General features: G+C 32.8%; 1 protein-coding gene across 1 annotated transcript in view; it reads right to left on the reverse strand.

Annotated features, from left to right (window-relative positions):
- LOC129004511 (uncharacterized) overlaps window positions 1-16464 on the reverse strand; it is a 217533-nt gene that overhangs the window by 19002 nt on the left and 182067 nt on the right. Inside the window, exon 5 of the mRNA XM_054433122.1 lies at window positions 11848-11916. Coding sequence (XP_054289097.1) covers window positions 11848-11880 — 33 coding nt within the window. The 5' untranslated portion in view covers window positions 11881-11916. The remainder of the gene's footprint in view (window positions 1-11847; window positions 11917-16464) is intronic.

Consider the following 16464-nt stretch of genomic DNA (forward strand, 5'->3'; position numbering starts at 1 on the left):
TGTAGATGGCAGGGATGCAGGTTAAACGCATTCAATGGGGCGTGTTGAGTGGTCAGAAATGGCCATAAAGTGTTTTGGCAATGCAAACACATGGATTCGGCAGAAATGTTTACCAGGGATAGGTTGTCTGCCAAAATATGTTTGGCCATTTCTAGACGGCCTTAACAACCTTAACTATTAACAACTTATTATTAGCTATTACTTATAGTATAGCTTTAACAACGTTAACAACCTTCTATTTGATTAGCTAACTATTAGGTGACCGGAGAATAGATACCAGATGAAGTATTACATCGTTACCTACAAGCATCCCATCTTCCCACTCGATATTAATCGAAATTATTTACCACATCTAATTGGAGCGATATAAGATATAGTTGATATAATAGTTTTAAAGAGAGAATATTTCCATACGACTAAACGACGTGGCATGTTCCCAACGGGACGTCGAGAACGGATTTGGCAGTTGGCACACAGGTTAGCAATTACTGCGAATGAATGAAAACAGGTGGCATTTGACGGTCAGGAGCATTGTTGCCAACCGTCACTTTCAACGCAGTAATGTTGGTATCACTCGACCAAAATAATCGTCCGTCACCTGTGTGCTAATTTTTAAAATGCATTTTATTTCAAGTGACACTTTGAATCTCAAATCGGCAACCGTAAAAAAATTTCACAGTGGTTTAAAACACTCCAATTATAACGTTATTATGACTTTAGAATACGCATTTTTATATTATACTATTGATTGAAAACAAATTTGTGGATAGGAAGTAAACAATCATAGAAGTTATCTGATATTTTAGTTAGTTTGGTATTGGTAAACCCCGATGTTGATTGTTGATTCGTTTAAGTAATTCAGTTTTGCTACTCGTTTAACACCCCAATTACGTCCAACAAAGTTTAATTAATGTTTTTGCAAATATTACATCAGTCTGTTTGCCTAGCTTGGATTGATCTGTAAAATGATATTTTAATATACAATGATTCCAAATAGAAATTAATATGATAGAGTGTTTGCGTTTCTTCTGCAAACCGTATTTGATTAAATTGTCAATATCGATTTCGTAAATTCTCAAAATATTCATGCTTCTGCAATTATACCCTAGGTAAATTTCATGATCACGCAATATGTAATAAGCAATAATACTTATGCAAATTTTGCATAATGTACTTGCAATTTTCTAAAAATAAAACTATAAAAAATCGTAATAGGTCATACACTTACTAAAATCTCAATGATTTGAGTATTTTTGTAGGAGTTTTATTAAATTTGTTACCATGTAGTAAATGTTGAACGGGTTGTTATATTATCAAGGTTAACATCAGCTGGCCGGAAATGGTTTTCCAATAACTCAAGGACATCTGGGAGCCTCGGTAAACACTGCTCGGGTTAACGTTAACGTTAATGTTAATGTTATTGTTATGCGCTGTGGTATTATGAAGCCAACCCGGCGCTGTGTACAGACCCAGCAGTGTTCCTTACACAACATCGTCTTATGAGATCTGTTGATACCATGCTGCTTTGATTGTTATAAATCATCGTTAAATTAAATTGATGGTAAACAAGCAAAAATACATTTAAATACATACAATATGTAAAACTCTCTGGAACACTTCTGTGTATTTTGTACTATAGGAAAAAAATAGGAAAAACGTCATCTAAACGTGTCTAAAAGTCTGGTCTGTATCTGTTTGTTTGATTTTATTGTATGATTGTATGATTTTTACGAAATGTATCCATAAAGGAATGCCAAAACTAAATCAGAGTCGAGATATCCAAATTTTCTACAAAATATAGGCTATTCAAAACAGCACCATATATTTGACAAAAAGAGCCGCCATTTTTAAACAAATAAAAATAGCCAAATTTTCATCACAACAAAGTGTAGGATAGTATAACATCATCTTTGTATTTGACAATGGTGAGATTCGAATTAGTTAACCGGTCTTATGGTACATTCTGTATTAAAAAAAAAAACATTTAAAATATATATTATACCTTGCGGTTAGTTTGGTGGGAATGATTTTCATGTCATCACTTTAAGACCAACTATCTGAAATCAATAATGAACACCTAACGTGATTCACTCTGCATATACTCATTAAGGTGTTGTATTACTAGTCATAGACAATAACAAAGTATAGAATACAAATACATATAATAACTTTCAGGTTGAGTATGAGGAATTTTTAAATGATTTAATATTAAAATAAAATAAGCTAAAGTGTTATTCTCATTCTCGTTCAGAGGGTTCTTGGCTATACATATCACCGTAAAGAAAGGTATCCTGCTATGGTATGTGAAGGCACTTAGCTTCATACTTTCACCCTACATCAAACCCCAGGGTTCCAACCCAAGTGCCATCTAAGTTGCGGTTTTACAAAGTTGTAGACGTTATTTCAAACATTTAGCTAGTCAGCTGATTGTAAACAAATTAAACCTTCAGCCTTTGTTTACATTCGAGGAACACGTTCCTCTAATTTACAGCTCGACAAATGGAGAAGCAAACCCTTTTGCAACAAAGCCACACAACAGTCATATGCACGTAAAAACTCCACTGTCGGCAAAAACAAAATATAAACTGTACAATAAACAAAGTGAAACCGCCAATAAAAGTCTTCCGGCGGATTTATTTAGGTGCGGACGCCGTCTGTGATTTAGCAAACAAATATATCCGTTGTGGATTTTTATTTGTGACAAATCATCAAAGTCCGGCACTGCGCACTGTTTGTTGTGTCCGTTTATGATACGTTTGTCATTGTATGCATAGTGTTGCAGTCGTGTGTTTACAACATGGCGACCGGAGCTTTGTCAGTCTCGACTGTTTGTTGTTACTTTACCAGATGGCGAAGAAGAAAGAGAAAGAGAGCAATGAAAAACTATCATGATTTTGTTTTGATTTACATAACGCTAGTTATAGGGGCTAGAATAAGAGGAGGTTAAACCCTAAGCAAATCGGGTGCTCTATACCGATCCAAACATAATAGTAAAATATAACGATAAGTATTAAAAACATTTTAAATCATTCACTCCTACGTGCCTCCGCCACCATGGAACATGCCGAGAAAGATTCCAGACAGCAAACCATCCTGACAGACAAGTAATTCCTCGAACTATTGCATTTAATTTATTTATTTAATGTCACTCAACGGGATTACTGGGCAACAAATTTGTTGACAGAGTATATTTTCGTTTTTTATCTGTGTTTTTAAATGGCGATCAACTGGCTTGACGACCAAGTAGCTTTTCCCACAAATGGTAGCCCCACAGTACAATAAAATTTGAATAAAAAAGAGTAAGACCTAAACAAAACGAATGATATGTTACACACCTATCCAAACTTAATAGTGGACGTCTGCTGTGAGAAATATAATTCAAAAGTATGATTTATTTAGTTGTTGAGTTTCTAGAAATATCTGTCGCCTCGCTCGTTAGCTTAGCTGAGTTGGCCGAAAGCTCCACTTGTGATTTACCGAGGTGGTCTGTCTGCCTGTCTGTCTGTCCGTGGTGTGATGTCTGGGGTTAAGTGGGTCATATTGCTCTGAAATAGATTCACACTAGATAGAGTGTGACGATTTTTCGTGATGATTACTCGATTTTTGGCGAGTTTGTGTGATTTTTTCTTTGTGGACCCAATGAAAACTCAAAAATGCTGTATATGCAACGAGGGAGCTTGCTTTTAAGCCGGCTTAGGTCTTACCATGAGACCTTCGGTAAAAGCTACTTCCCTTTTGGGATTTTTGCTAATATTATGTTACTCACCTAAATGTAAACATTATTTAACATTACTTATATGGAGTTGTCAAACCATACCCTTGCTAATGTTATTTCATTAGTCTATGATTCTTTCAGTTACTTCATTTGTGTATGTTTATGATCCATACCGAGTCTGTTCTTATATTTTTTGTGAAATGCCGTAATAATATTTTACAGGAAATTCATTGTGAAAGAAATTATTGATGGATATACGAAATAATTAAGATTCTATAATCATTGCCGTATTAACCTAGGGTATTATCCTGAGTTTTATGAGAATTATTTTTTGGATCTATTTTTGTGTATACAGTAATATAAAACCCCCGCCGCAGCAAACTCTGCGAATTTCCATTTGCCTGATTATAATTTCACTGAAATATGTTAAAATATTACACTACAGACAGGTGTGTAACTATTGCGATAGCTTTTTATTTTCAATACAAACCATTATTTGTCACACCACATGTTATTTGATTACACCATAAAATCTATCATTGATTTTGTATCCTATGTAGTCTTAAATAAGTGTTCACAGTGTTAACAAAAACAGGCTATTATAAAGTAAGTTCAATATCGTTTCTAAATTAAATGGTAGGAGTGAAACTATTTTTAAGGCATTTTCAAAGAACCAACATTGTCTCTTTTGCATACTGACCCCGTTGCAAAGCCTGGGCATAGCTGCTAGTATCTTTATAAACTAGGATAAGGGTGAAAAAGAAGTTAATTAGTTTCTTAACAAGATAACTTATAATTCAGAGCAATGTACCTATTTACAAATCAACACCCAACACACGTTTATGTGTTGGACGAAGGGGTCCTCAATAATTACAACTTGTCAAAGTAATCAAACTGCGAATTCTGGTAGGGTCTAGGAGGCAGAAGAGCAATTTCAATATGTATGAGGCTTCAGATGAATGCTCCTAAATAGAGTTTAGGATAAAATAGAGTCAACACTATGCAAATTCAACGGCAAGTAACCACTGTTCGGTCGTTGGTTGCTATTTATATAACTTATTAAATTGACTTATTTATAGACTATACGAGTATTGTTATTCAACATGAGATGAGTATTTATTAATCTATCTCATAGACATTCATCTATACATTTGTAAAATTGAAGTGCCCAAACTGAACTAATTAAACTGAAATAATACGCAAAGAAAGCTACTGCACCAATACGTTAAATATTTACCATGATGATATTTCAATTTAGGGATTCTTACCAAGCCTGGACAAATTGAGGTGAATGTTTTAAAAGTAAACCTGCAATGGTAACGCAACTCCCACCATTTAAATTCGATTTGTTAAAGATTCTTAAGTTTAATCAAAGAAAAATCCACGAAGCCACGTTGTAACTGAGTTTTTTTATATCGATGGTATGGCAAAGAACTTTTTATATTGATTTAACGAAGTGCACTCCAAACTTATACTGCCATAGGTTTTACTATAATTATGTGTATCAATTACTTTACTTTTGGCTGAATATTCGCGTTGCATACGGTTTGAGAGCGTACAAAATTTACGTCAAATGTTCTAATAGGGATTTAATTCCCTACAACTTCAGTGAATATGAATTTACCTATTTTTATTGGTTTAAGGTTAAATCCATATAACGAGAATAAATACGCAGTTAAAGTATAATTAGCTGAGTATGACTAACAAGTACTACACATTTACACTCAAGTTTGTTCTTTCTGATGACTTCACAACATACAGTGTGGAAACCATATGTCACATGACGCCAATATTTACTTAACTGATTTAACACGTAAGGTTTTTCTTGTTTTCACTCAAATATTGGCAATGAATGTGATTAAAGCATCACTCTGGACTTTTCTCGTTTTTGTTGTGTATTTACTAAAGGATTCGTCATTGTATTGCGTCTGAATTGATACCAATTAACTTGATTGGGTTAGTTCAGTGAAGTATATTATTTTCTTAACCGTGATGATGATTTTACTCATATTTGGGGTTCTTTTGCAGTTTATTTCTATGCATGCTAATTTCGTACATGCATATTTCAATAACGAACCGCTTCCTTTCAGCGTAGGTTAAGTTCGTTTGTAAATTACTTAATACCTAATTTTTCAACAAAATCTAGAAAGGAATCGATATTTTGAACGGAAGCCGAACTAATTTTAATTGATGACAATTGATTCCGTACAATTATATACAATTTTAATTCCTGAATTTAAACTGCCTTCACCAAGGATCAGTTTTGTTTCCGGTTCTATGTCAAATTAGCGCAGTTCTGATGTAGACGGTTGGGAGTAGATTCAATAGAAGAAAAAAAAACAACTACAATGAATATTTTCTGTGACTACGTTCCTCAAAGGCTCTCCATCTCTTCCATATTACTGTATGCACAGGTTAAACCACAAAACACACCAATTTAGGTGTTCAAATAATACAACTTTACTTAGTAAATCATATACTGAGTATTTGTGTCATAACCTGAAGAAAAGTATCAATTAAAGTTAATTACAACAATCAGTTCCAAAACATTGTATTTGCAGCTGAAAACATAAAGTGAGCGAACTACAACGTTTGACAGGTTTCAACGCAACAAATGAAACGTCAAAATCGTTTGAGGTTCAAAAGCATAAGTGTAAAAGAGTAAAGCAATCCTTTGAAAAGTTAAAATGACTATTAACAGGAAAGTATTTAGTAAAATAATATAAATAATCTGAAAAGGTTTTGTGTGATTGTTGTGTGACTATGTTTATCATTAATGACGACAGGTTTTGATGTTTTAGTTATTCGTTTGTGACTTTGCTTTACAAGTAGCAATTATTTAATATCTTTTGAAATGTAGATGGGATTATGAATGGAAGTAATATAAGCATCTTTAAGCTCAGTTTATTTAACATGAAAACACTGTTTACATACAACAACTCAGTTATAATGAACATTTTGTTTTGCAGAACATCTTTATCGAAATGACGAATTCGGAGAAACCCCGTAAGCGAATTTCCCAGTACTGAAATGTAACCATTATTAGAATAGGGAAAAAAACATTCGGGTTATATTACTTGTTGACGTCCCCAGGACATTGAGATGTCTGCAATGACAATCACAAAGATATGTATTTCAAAATAGTTATTCCTAATATAAGTAAAAAATATAATTATAGAGGATTTGTTTTTTATAAAATACTAAAACAAAAGTTATTTCGGTAACATTTATAATAATCAGAAACTAATGGCTACATCTAACGACTAAATATTACATAGCCTACATTAAATAAAAATACCAAATCGGTGCATCATTATTTTTTCTAATAATTTCAATGCAAAACAATATTAATCATTTATCTATATTCAGAGTAATGTTAAGTCAGATTTAGCAAACCTCAATAAGAGTTAACTTCAGTGTGTCAACGTTAACAATACAAGAAAATGTGTAATTTTGAATTCGGGAAAGAATGCCGAAAACTCCAAGTTATTTTACTGACTAGTTGGTTATTTGAAAATCACCTACAACTCCATCTACGAATGTTTATTTCCCTTATCAAGAAACCTTATTACATAAATGTAAAACATGCAATTTTGGACGTTGTAAATTCAGCAAGTACACAGTAAGAAGACTATTGAAAAGTAGCATACAGAGAATATACTTAACATTATATTTAGAACTTTTAAATAGCTTCTAAAAGTTTCATTATTTGCGATTTGGGAAATACAGAATAGAGTTGCATTCAACCATTCATAAGTGCACTAAAATAAGCTTTATATTAACGTAAATGTGTTATACAAAGACATATGTAGTATAATGCCTTTTGTGTTTTAACGTTGTTGTGGAGCTTCCACTCAAGATTGGCTCATTGGTGTTTGGAGGGATTTGAACGCGTGCCTCTGCAGCGAGCGCACTCACTATATCAGCCTGCCTCAAAAAAGGTAAAACTATATTGAAAAATCTATATAATCCATAGAAATCTTACCTCAAAACAAATCTTATAACTTTATTTCCACCTCAGTGTACCAAACAAACAAACCACTCTATTCAACAACCCAGACAGAATTGATTGCAGTTAGTTATTTTTGGAAGGAGTCCAGGAAAACGTCTCCCAATAACGATTCAGATATGCAAGGGCGGCACCCAGGGCTGTAAATATAACAAACAATATCACAATATCACAATATCTGCAGCGGCCCACAATATCGGGGATCAACATCACTGTTTGTTTGACACAGCGGTGGTGTTTTGTCCATCACCTGTAAATTAACCGGGACAAAAATGTTACGTTTGTCAACTAATGGAATTGCGTTTTCATTAATTAAATTAAAACGGGATGTTTGCAAATTGGATTTTTTGTAAGGCTTCGAGTGATTCTTGTAAAATAGTCGACAATTCCAATCAAGCACTAAATTATATTTTTTATTATTTCAGTATCGAGACTTATTTGTTACTTGAACTCATTTTTGGCAATTTATTTCATGATCGTGATACTTCCGCTTTGATATCTCCAAAGAAACTTAGAATTTTATCGCTTGGATAATGAAGGGGGGGGGGGTTTGGATAATGACGTTTGACAAAGAATAGCTGATCATCGTTTCTAGTAGGTATAAATATTCTGGGAAACACATAGGCCTATAAATATTCTAGGTCCTTTAATTCAGGGGGTGTATAAAAAGTTCCTATTCCTATCAGCTATTTCTTCTCAATATTGAGAAGAAATAGCTACCTGGAAAATTAAATTAATACCATATACTAAATATATAGCCAAACGATAAGACTTATAATTAACCATAATCCTACGTCAACTGAAAAGTGCGTTTTATTAAGTTTACTGAATAATTTGAATTAATCACATTCCCCAGAATATAAACTTAAAACTCCCAGAGTTTATCGTCACAAAACCTTTGAGGTCTAAAATCATCCATACACAATTATTTCACACTTATCTTACAAAATAAAACAAGTCTATAAAGTTTATACTACTTTTGACAAAATAATATAAAACAACCAAATGAGCGATAGGGTATGAACAGCGCGCATAATGCTTTACCGAATCAAGCAAGCTCAGTTTAATAATGCAGTACAATAAGATTTATAACACAATACGATCAGCATATATCATCGCAGAACAGCGTTTGAGCTCTGTTTGAAAGGTTTTGTTTGCTGGCTGTATTGACTGTGGAGAATAATAGCGTCTCTTTGCGCTTCCAAAAATATTGTAAAATGTTATTTGTATTGTTGGAAAATAGAAAACCCCGCATTACGATTCCTACGATAAAAAAACGGATACACAATATTGGTATTAAACATTTATTTAGCTAGCCAAGCATTAAGATACAGCAGGCAGATATATTTCAAGTTCTAATTTGAACATGACGTAGTAACCGTCTAATTACTTTACAAGTAATATCCATCATCAGGGTGTCCCGGAATTTTTCTATCCCCTTTGTGGATGTGTTACTTGAATCTAGATAAACATATTTTACCGTAGAAACCTAGCCAAAAAACAGAGAAGAAACATAGCTTAAATTTAACAATTATTCAAGTAACAGAAGCAAGATGTTTCACTTCAAGCCATACCCTGAAGTATTGAACAGAAAAAGTAAAATGTTGATACTACATGAAATTATCATTACATCTCTAATCCGAGCAAAGAACGGGCACATTACATATTTATATTTACTTTTAAAATATATCTTTTAACGTTTTAGTGAAAATCAAGGTTTTTAATAAATTGTTTTAGTGTTACAGATTGTAAGTTAATATAGTTAAATATAAAACTGAACTGCAATCGTTAATTCGTTAGGACCACGGCCATTTTGAAAGTGGCCCTCTAATGGTTCAATTTTGAAATGTACCACAGTTTCCTCTGTTTGTAGGGTCAGCTTCAGGTACATATGTAGAGTTGATCAGTAGTTAACATCGTCAGAAGTACACGTTACAACATGTTAACTACTGATCAACTCTACATATGTTCCTGAAGATGACGATGGTGTTTTAACACCGAAAAATGGCCTGAATACATATTTGATTGAGATGTGACGGGATTACGTAAGTAATTTAGTCTTACATTGCGTCAATCAGCTCAGGGGCTACACACTTGGATTTTAGTACAAAATACGATGAATTGTCTATCTAACATTGATGGGGATGTTAATTTATATTTAAAAAATCTGATGATTTTTTTAAACCATCATACAACATAATAGATAATCTTTGGTGTAAAATAAAATAGAGCAGTACCAAACATTAAAGGAAAAAGTCAAAATATGCCCTATTTGAAATTTTTGGTCAAAGCTGTCCATTGGGATGGCCACTTCAGTATACAAAAGACAATGAATTGTTTTTCTAACATTGATGTTGATGTTAATTTGTATAAAACTTTGTCTGATGACTAAATACACCATATATGCAAATTTTACACGCTGTAAAATTTCTTTTTGCAAAAGTTGCAGTATAGGAAAAAAACTGTATGAAAACTTGTCTGATGTCATATTACATTACAGCCCGCTTGAAGCTTATACTTTGACGCAGTGTAAAAGAGTTTCCTACAGTCAACACCGTCCCTCCCCTGAAGTAATTAGTAGCCTTGTAGTTAGTTGTAAGCGTTGAGCAAATTATATTCGTTTGTTCTTTTTGTCACGAGTCTAGAGGGATTTCATTATCAGAATTTGTCCCTGCGAGTTTGTCATGTAAATTACGGATGCAAAAGGAATAGCAGTTTATTTGACGCGTTTCGTATTCAGTCACTTTACTATTCTGTTGAATTATTATTGTTAGTAAGAGCTTGCGCGTTGTTTTACCAAACACTAACTAAACGAAAGATAATGTACGAATTTTTTTTTTCTTTCCACGCCATTGTCACGTTTTGAAAGGGAACGGTTCCAACCCTGGTCTTGTTACTATCTAACGTCTACCTTTTTGTTAGATAGCAACATTAATAGACAATCCAGTGACAAATAACATTAATTGAGTCCATTAACAATCTCGCTAGGAATCGAACCAGTGACCTTGAGATTTGAAGGCGAGCACTAAAACCACTCGGCTACCCAGACAGTTTTGGAGGGTTAAATAACCAATGTTTGAACAATATTTAGTTTCATTTATGTACATAGTAATATATTTTTCATTTTTATTTTTCACACTATTTATATTTAAATTTATTGATTGCTATGCATGAATGAGTTAATATTTTAGTTCTTCTAGTTCATTCATATTTCTTTATCAATGTAGCATTGGTTTGTTAAAGACTAGCCGTAGAATTAATTATCAATCAAGTTAATGAATGGATTACAAATTTTGAATATTTTGATACCTTAACGTGGGCTGTTTTTTACTAGTAAATTCGTAGTAAATATATGCTTACAGTAAAGAAAAACCATGAAATTTTGTATTACATATAGGTAGTATTGTATTACAAACGCAACTGTCAAAATTGAGTAAATATAAGCTCATCTTTTTACTCTATTAATTTGCATCGATTTTAGCATATTCCTATAGATAAACATGTTATGAAGCGCAACCGACGAATAATATGTTTTTCGTTATGGTTCGCAGTGCAAATTTATGGTTTTCAAAGGGGTTTTCGTTATTTGATTTGGATGACTATAAGCACGAATATACAGAACCATTATCGTAAAAAGTGTTGCTTACTCATTGTCAAATGGTTTACCAATAATTTTGATGAGATGGTACTAACCATTTTGCTTAAACTAGTTTATGAGTGCTATCTGCGTTCATCCTAATCAGGTATTTACATATGTTCATATTTTTTAAAGTATTACTTACTCATTCTCATATATTGATAACATTTTGGTTGAACCGACCTATGTTTACTCAGAATTGATTTCCTTCTCCTTGAACTCAATTTATATGCAAATACAATATTCGTTACATCAAACCATCTTTTGCAGTAGTCATACACTACATGTTTCGTGGCGACTTCCACAGCTTCTGGTGTATACTCCTGCACTATTCACATGAAGATGAGAGGATACACATTGAAATATGTCGTGTGCGACAACTTCAAAGGATAATTCGAGGTAACGAATATTTTAACAATAATTTTTACGTTTTTTGATGCTCTACAACAAAAATAAACACAGTTGATAATATTAGGTGGCTCTTACCGCAACAATGGGCTGGGAAGGTACAATGCGCATAGTCTCAGCTAACTAGGACATGCTCGCTCACCACACCTGTAACAAGACCGAACGTTGAGGGAGGAGCTCTTATATCCAGCAGGGAGGAGCACGGGGCGCAGGCCTAGCCTGGGGTGCTCATCAAACTGCAACTGTAAATAAACAATTAAATTTAGTCTCAACTCTTGCTCACTTCGATCGCAATTTCTTTTTCGTTGTTTTTGTCTAGCTGAAAAAATACATTCAGCAGAAAAGGCGCTGAGGGGGTGGGCTGTGAACGGAACAAGGCAGATCAACCAGTCATTGAATAAGTACAATGTACATGCAAAATACATACAAAATGAGAAGTATACTATAAATATACCACAACCATCCATTACACCTCATTCACCTTCTTCATCATACCTTTTACTAAATTTATATAAATAAAAATGAACCCCTCTTTTAAAAACTTTTTGGTATTCCATAACTCAAGAACGAGTGCACCGAATTGGATGATTCTTTTTTCGTTGTGTTCCTTAGTACCAGGGGAAGCCTTTTATGTAAGGAAGTATTATGGGCTTTTAAGGATTTTATTTGTGTTCCAGGAAATTGAAATATTTGAATCCAACCTCTAGTTTAATTAGCCAAGTTGAAACTATTACTCAACTAAACATTAATACAGTTTTATGTAATTGCTTAGTGTGAAATATTTTTTTTCAAATTTGTTCACAATAAAACTACATAATTTTATTTATTCTCTATAAGAATAACATAGTACTTTTACATTTTCAGTTTTTTGAAATGTTCTCAGTAGCAAGGAGATGTGCAGCAAATCTTCAATATAATAAAATTTTGCGTTCTCTAAACTTTAAATGTAATTCAGAAAGACATTAAATATTTTTATGTTTTGGGGGTAGAAAATGGGGAAACCTAAAAACAACTAAACTAACACTATACATCGGTAAAGTACTAACTTATTGGACGGTACTCAATATACGTTGGAATTTCCATTGAAGCAGGTAAAATAGAAGATTATCAGTCAAGTCCACTATAGCCGTGAGCCGTGCAATGTGCTGAGGAGTTAAGAATCAATCCAGTACCACGATGCGCCATTGTCCATTGAATTCCACACAATAGAGGCCTTGTCTAGTATCTGGTTAATCGCGTTGACCATTCAACGAATTTCATACTAAACACGGTGTTTCCTAATTGAAAATTTCGTCTGTTTACATTCTTTCCTACACAGATTGGACGCGATTTGCGTTTGCACATTTGGTTTTATTTGACTCTATTTTATAAGTTTAAAGGATTTATCTAAGTAATTAGCTAGTCGTTAGTGTAATACTGAGAAGAACCATTATCTTTTTGATGGTTATAAACTGGACCCGTCTCTTTCCGATCATCGAGTTGTTAATACATCCATTTTTAACAGATATTATTTATTTTTTCTTTAACCTTATATACTCGTACAATTATCATTAACCTTAATTGTAACATAATCATATAAATAACTGTTTCTTAAAGTAGGCCTACCTAAAGTATCGCTTGAAGGATCAAGTACAGAGGTACTAGTAATGTAAAATAGTATGCTAACTTGCACGTGTTGCCTCTTACGGTTGCATACAATAATTAATTAACAATTAGTAGTTATAACTGTGCGGTTCATACTTTACATGTGCTATATACACATTTCTATTTTATATTTAAAACAACGTTTGAAATGTTTTTTAAAACATTTAGCTAACTTAAATAGCAATATAGATTTTTCACACAGTGTTTTGTGTGAAAACTAATTCAGCGTGGTGATTAATTTTAACGTTACATCCATTTTTATGTTAAAAACAAGTTGGATGCAGCATATTACAACATGTTTAGAACAAGGAAAGTTCGGAGCAAATATCTCACCCCTTGAAGTAGAAATTAAGTACCCGAAGTGGGCGGGAGGTCCGAATTAAAATTCTCTTCGTGCAAGCGTTTCCATTTGATAAACAAGTAATTTTATCGTCATTATGATACTGTACTAATGTTTAGTTGAGTAACAGTTTCAACTTGTTGGATAATTAAACTAGTGGTTGTATTCAAATATTTCAATTTCCCGGAACACAAATAAAATCCATAAAAGCTCATTGAAATCGTTATGATTTCATGTGATTCAAATGTCCATAACAGTTAAAAAAATATGCCTCGTAGAATTCACCTACATTGAATAATTAATTGTTATTATTATATAACGTTTGGACAGTTATTAATTCCCTATACATTGAGGGCGGTATTTTACGCGGGAACGTAACGAACACGCCACGTTTAGGCGGGTAATCCGTTTACACCGGCTCTGATCGCATCGGATTTGATCGGAGTAACGCAATGACTGCTAGCTGCTGCTAGACCAGATTATCTGAATAGCGTGTCCGATAAGTTAATCGACGTTCACGACTTTACCCTCAAACTCAACACCACTTGGTATCTTTCACTACAGCTCGGGCCTCAAACATACAAAGGTAAATAGACTGTGTTCTTAAAAGTTAATAATGCGAAGGATTAATGGACTCATCTCACTCTTGTAAAACACTTAGCATATGGCCATTCTACATAAAACTAAAAAATATAATAAGTTAAATAAAATTCAAGTTCTTTTACTCGAATTTCAAATGGGCAATTTTAGTTATGCCCACCACTATACAGTAGTATTTCTACATCTGTATTATAGTTCATGAGTATAGTAGTTAGCAGTAATCTGAAATTTTGTCAATTTCTGGCCTAAAACAAAGTTCGTTTATTTTATAACTTTACTTTAAATTAAAAAAATCATACTATCCAATATTTTGTTATTACGTAATTTATAACATAATGACAAATATTTAATGGGCTTAAACATTTTTATAATAGAAGAGGAAGTGGTTAATATTTATATTCACACATGTTTTTCTCGAATTTCTGGCCTTAAGAGCTGACCCCAACAGAAGCTAATGTTTCAAATTAATATACGTAATCAAAAGTAGATCATAGATTTACCCTAAGACTTTTAGGGAAGTAATAACATGTTTACAAAGTATTTTGAACATCGCACTTCCTATTCAAATGTAATATAATTAACAATTTTATGAAATGTTGTTGTTAAAACGTGTTGTTCAATTATAGTTCACAGGAAACTGAACAATAGAGAAGAAGAGTTTTTACTCATTATAAGACGAACGAATAGTAACACGAAATGGTATTGACAGCGCCAGCTTTAAAGTGATCAACACAACATTCAAGATATATTCAAATTTACTATTTGTTGACATACAACAGCACCTCACTAGGTATACTGAGATACAACGAAACATACACATTTAGAACGTCGTGAACTAATTCGCGAGTGCAGATTGGGATGGTGATTTCAAGTGTAGGTTGACTCAATTTGCCAGACGGAAGCAAACAGTGGGAGAAGACTACAAACATTTGCTCCGTCGTCGTCGACATCAACCGAGATGTTCATCTCGATGTGTTTATTCAACGAATGTTTTACGGTTCAAAACAGTTTATAAAATGCAGTAAAAACTGTTTACGTATATCTTGTGCAAACGGGAGAGAGAAATATAGAGCAAAGATTGGACAGGAAAACGAATGCTTTAGTGTTTGAAATGTTTCATAAAACGACGAGTGTGGCTGTTTTGCAGAAAGTGACACATTACTTGATTACACACTTACAAATTCGTAACAAATAAAAAAAACTGGCTGTTTTATTCGTGAATTCGTTAACAAATAAAAAAAATGTTAACAAATAGTAAATTGCACTAAAAATTAAATTGACAGAATACATCGATTTATACCATAAATTTCACGACGAATTTCAAGTTTTTATGATTTTTTGCTCGTAAATTGAAACTGAATTTGTTTGGATTTGTCGGACTGGTATCATCTCCCGAATTAGTTCAGCTAGAAAAAGATAAGTACAAGTAAAGTAGCATGAAAGTGTTCTGTGACATACTGTAACTTTGTTATTGGTTGTTCGGCTGTAAAAATTATACCTTTCCTGGAGATGATGATCGTGAGGTGATGATCGTCCAATAACATACGACGTCATTTACATACTCCAAGCCTTTTAAACATGATCTAAATATAGTATAATATTTTAATCCTAAAATATAAGGATTTAGGAATAATTTTATTCTCATATACAAATGTGAGAACATGTCCAAAAATAACAAACGTACAAATACCTCTATCCATAAAATTTTAAAGTAATGGAATAAATGAATGTTTATTGAGTTGTAGTTACTTATCATGTTAGTTTAGTGTTTTCTGTCTTTTTATCTCGCATACACAACTTTTTTAGTTAACTGAAATGTTTATTTAATATGAGAACAAATTGCCTTTTTTACATATAATTTAATAGTTTAATGATACGTTTTTAAAAGCGATTTATTTTACGCTTACATATTGCTGAAAAAAAAAAAAATAAAAAGTAACATTGTAAAACTATAAGTACTATTATATCTATAACTAAAAACCGTGTTCTATAGCAAATAGGATAGTAAAAATATTTTAGTGCAGATTCAAAGGTAAACTATATTTTGAGATCTTACCTTGAGAAGAATGGTTAAATATACTAGAATTTATTCAAACGTTAAAAACAACAAA

This window comes from Macrosteles quadrilineatus, unplaced genomic scaffold (assembly GCF_028750875.1).
Source record: "Macrosteles quadrilineatus isolate MER2022 unplaced genomic scaffold, UCM_ALF_1.0 Scaffold_9__3_contigs__length_116548681, whole genome shotgun sequence".
Taxonomy (NCBI): Eukaryota; Metazoa; Arthropoda; class Insecta; order Hemiptera; family Cicadellidae; genus Macrosteles; species Macrosteles quadrilineatus.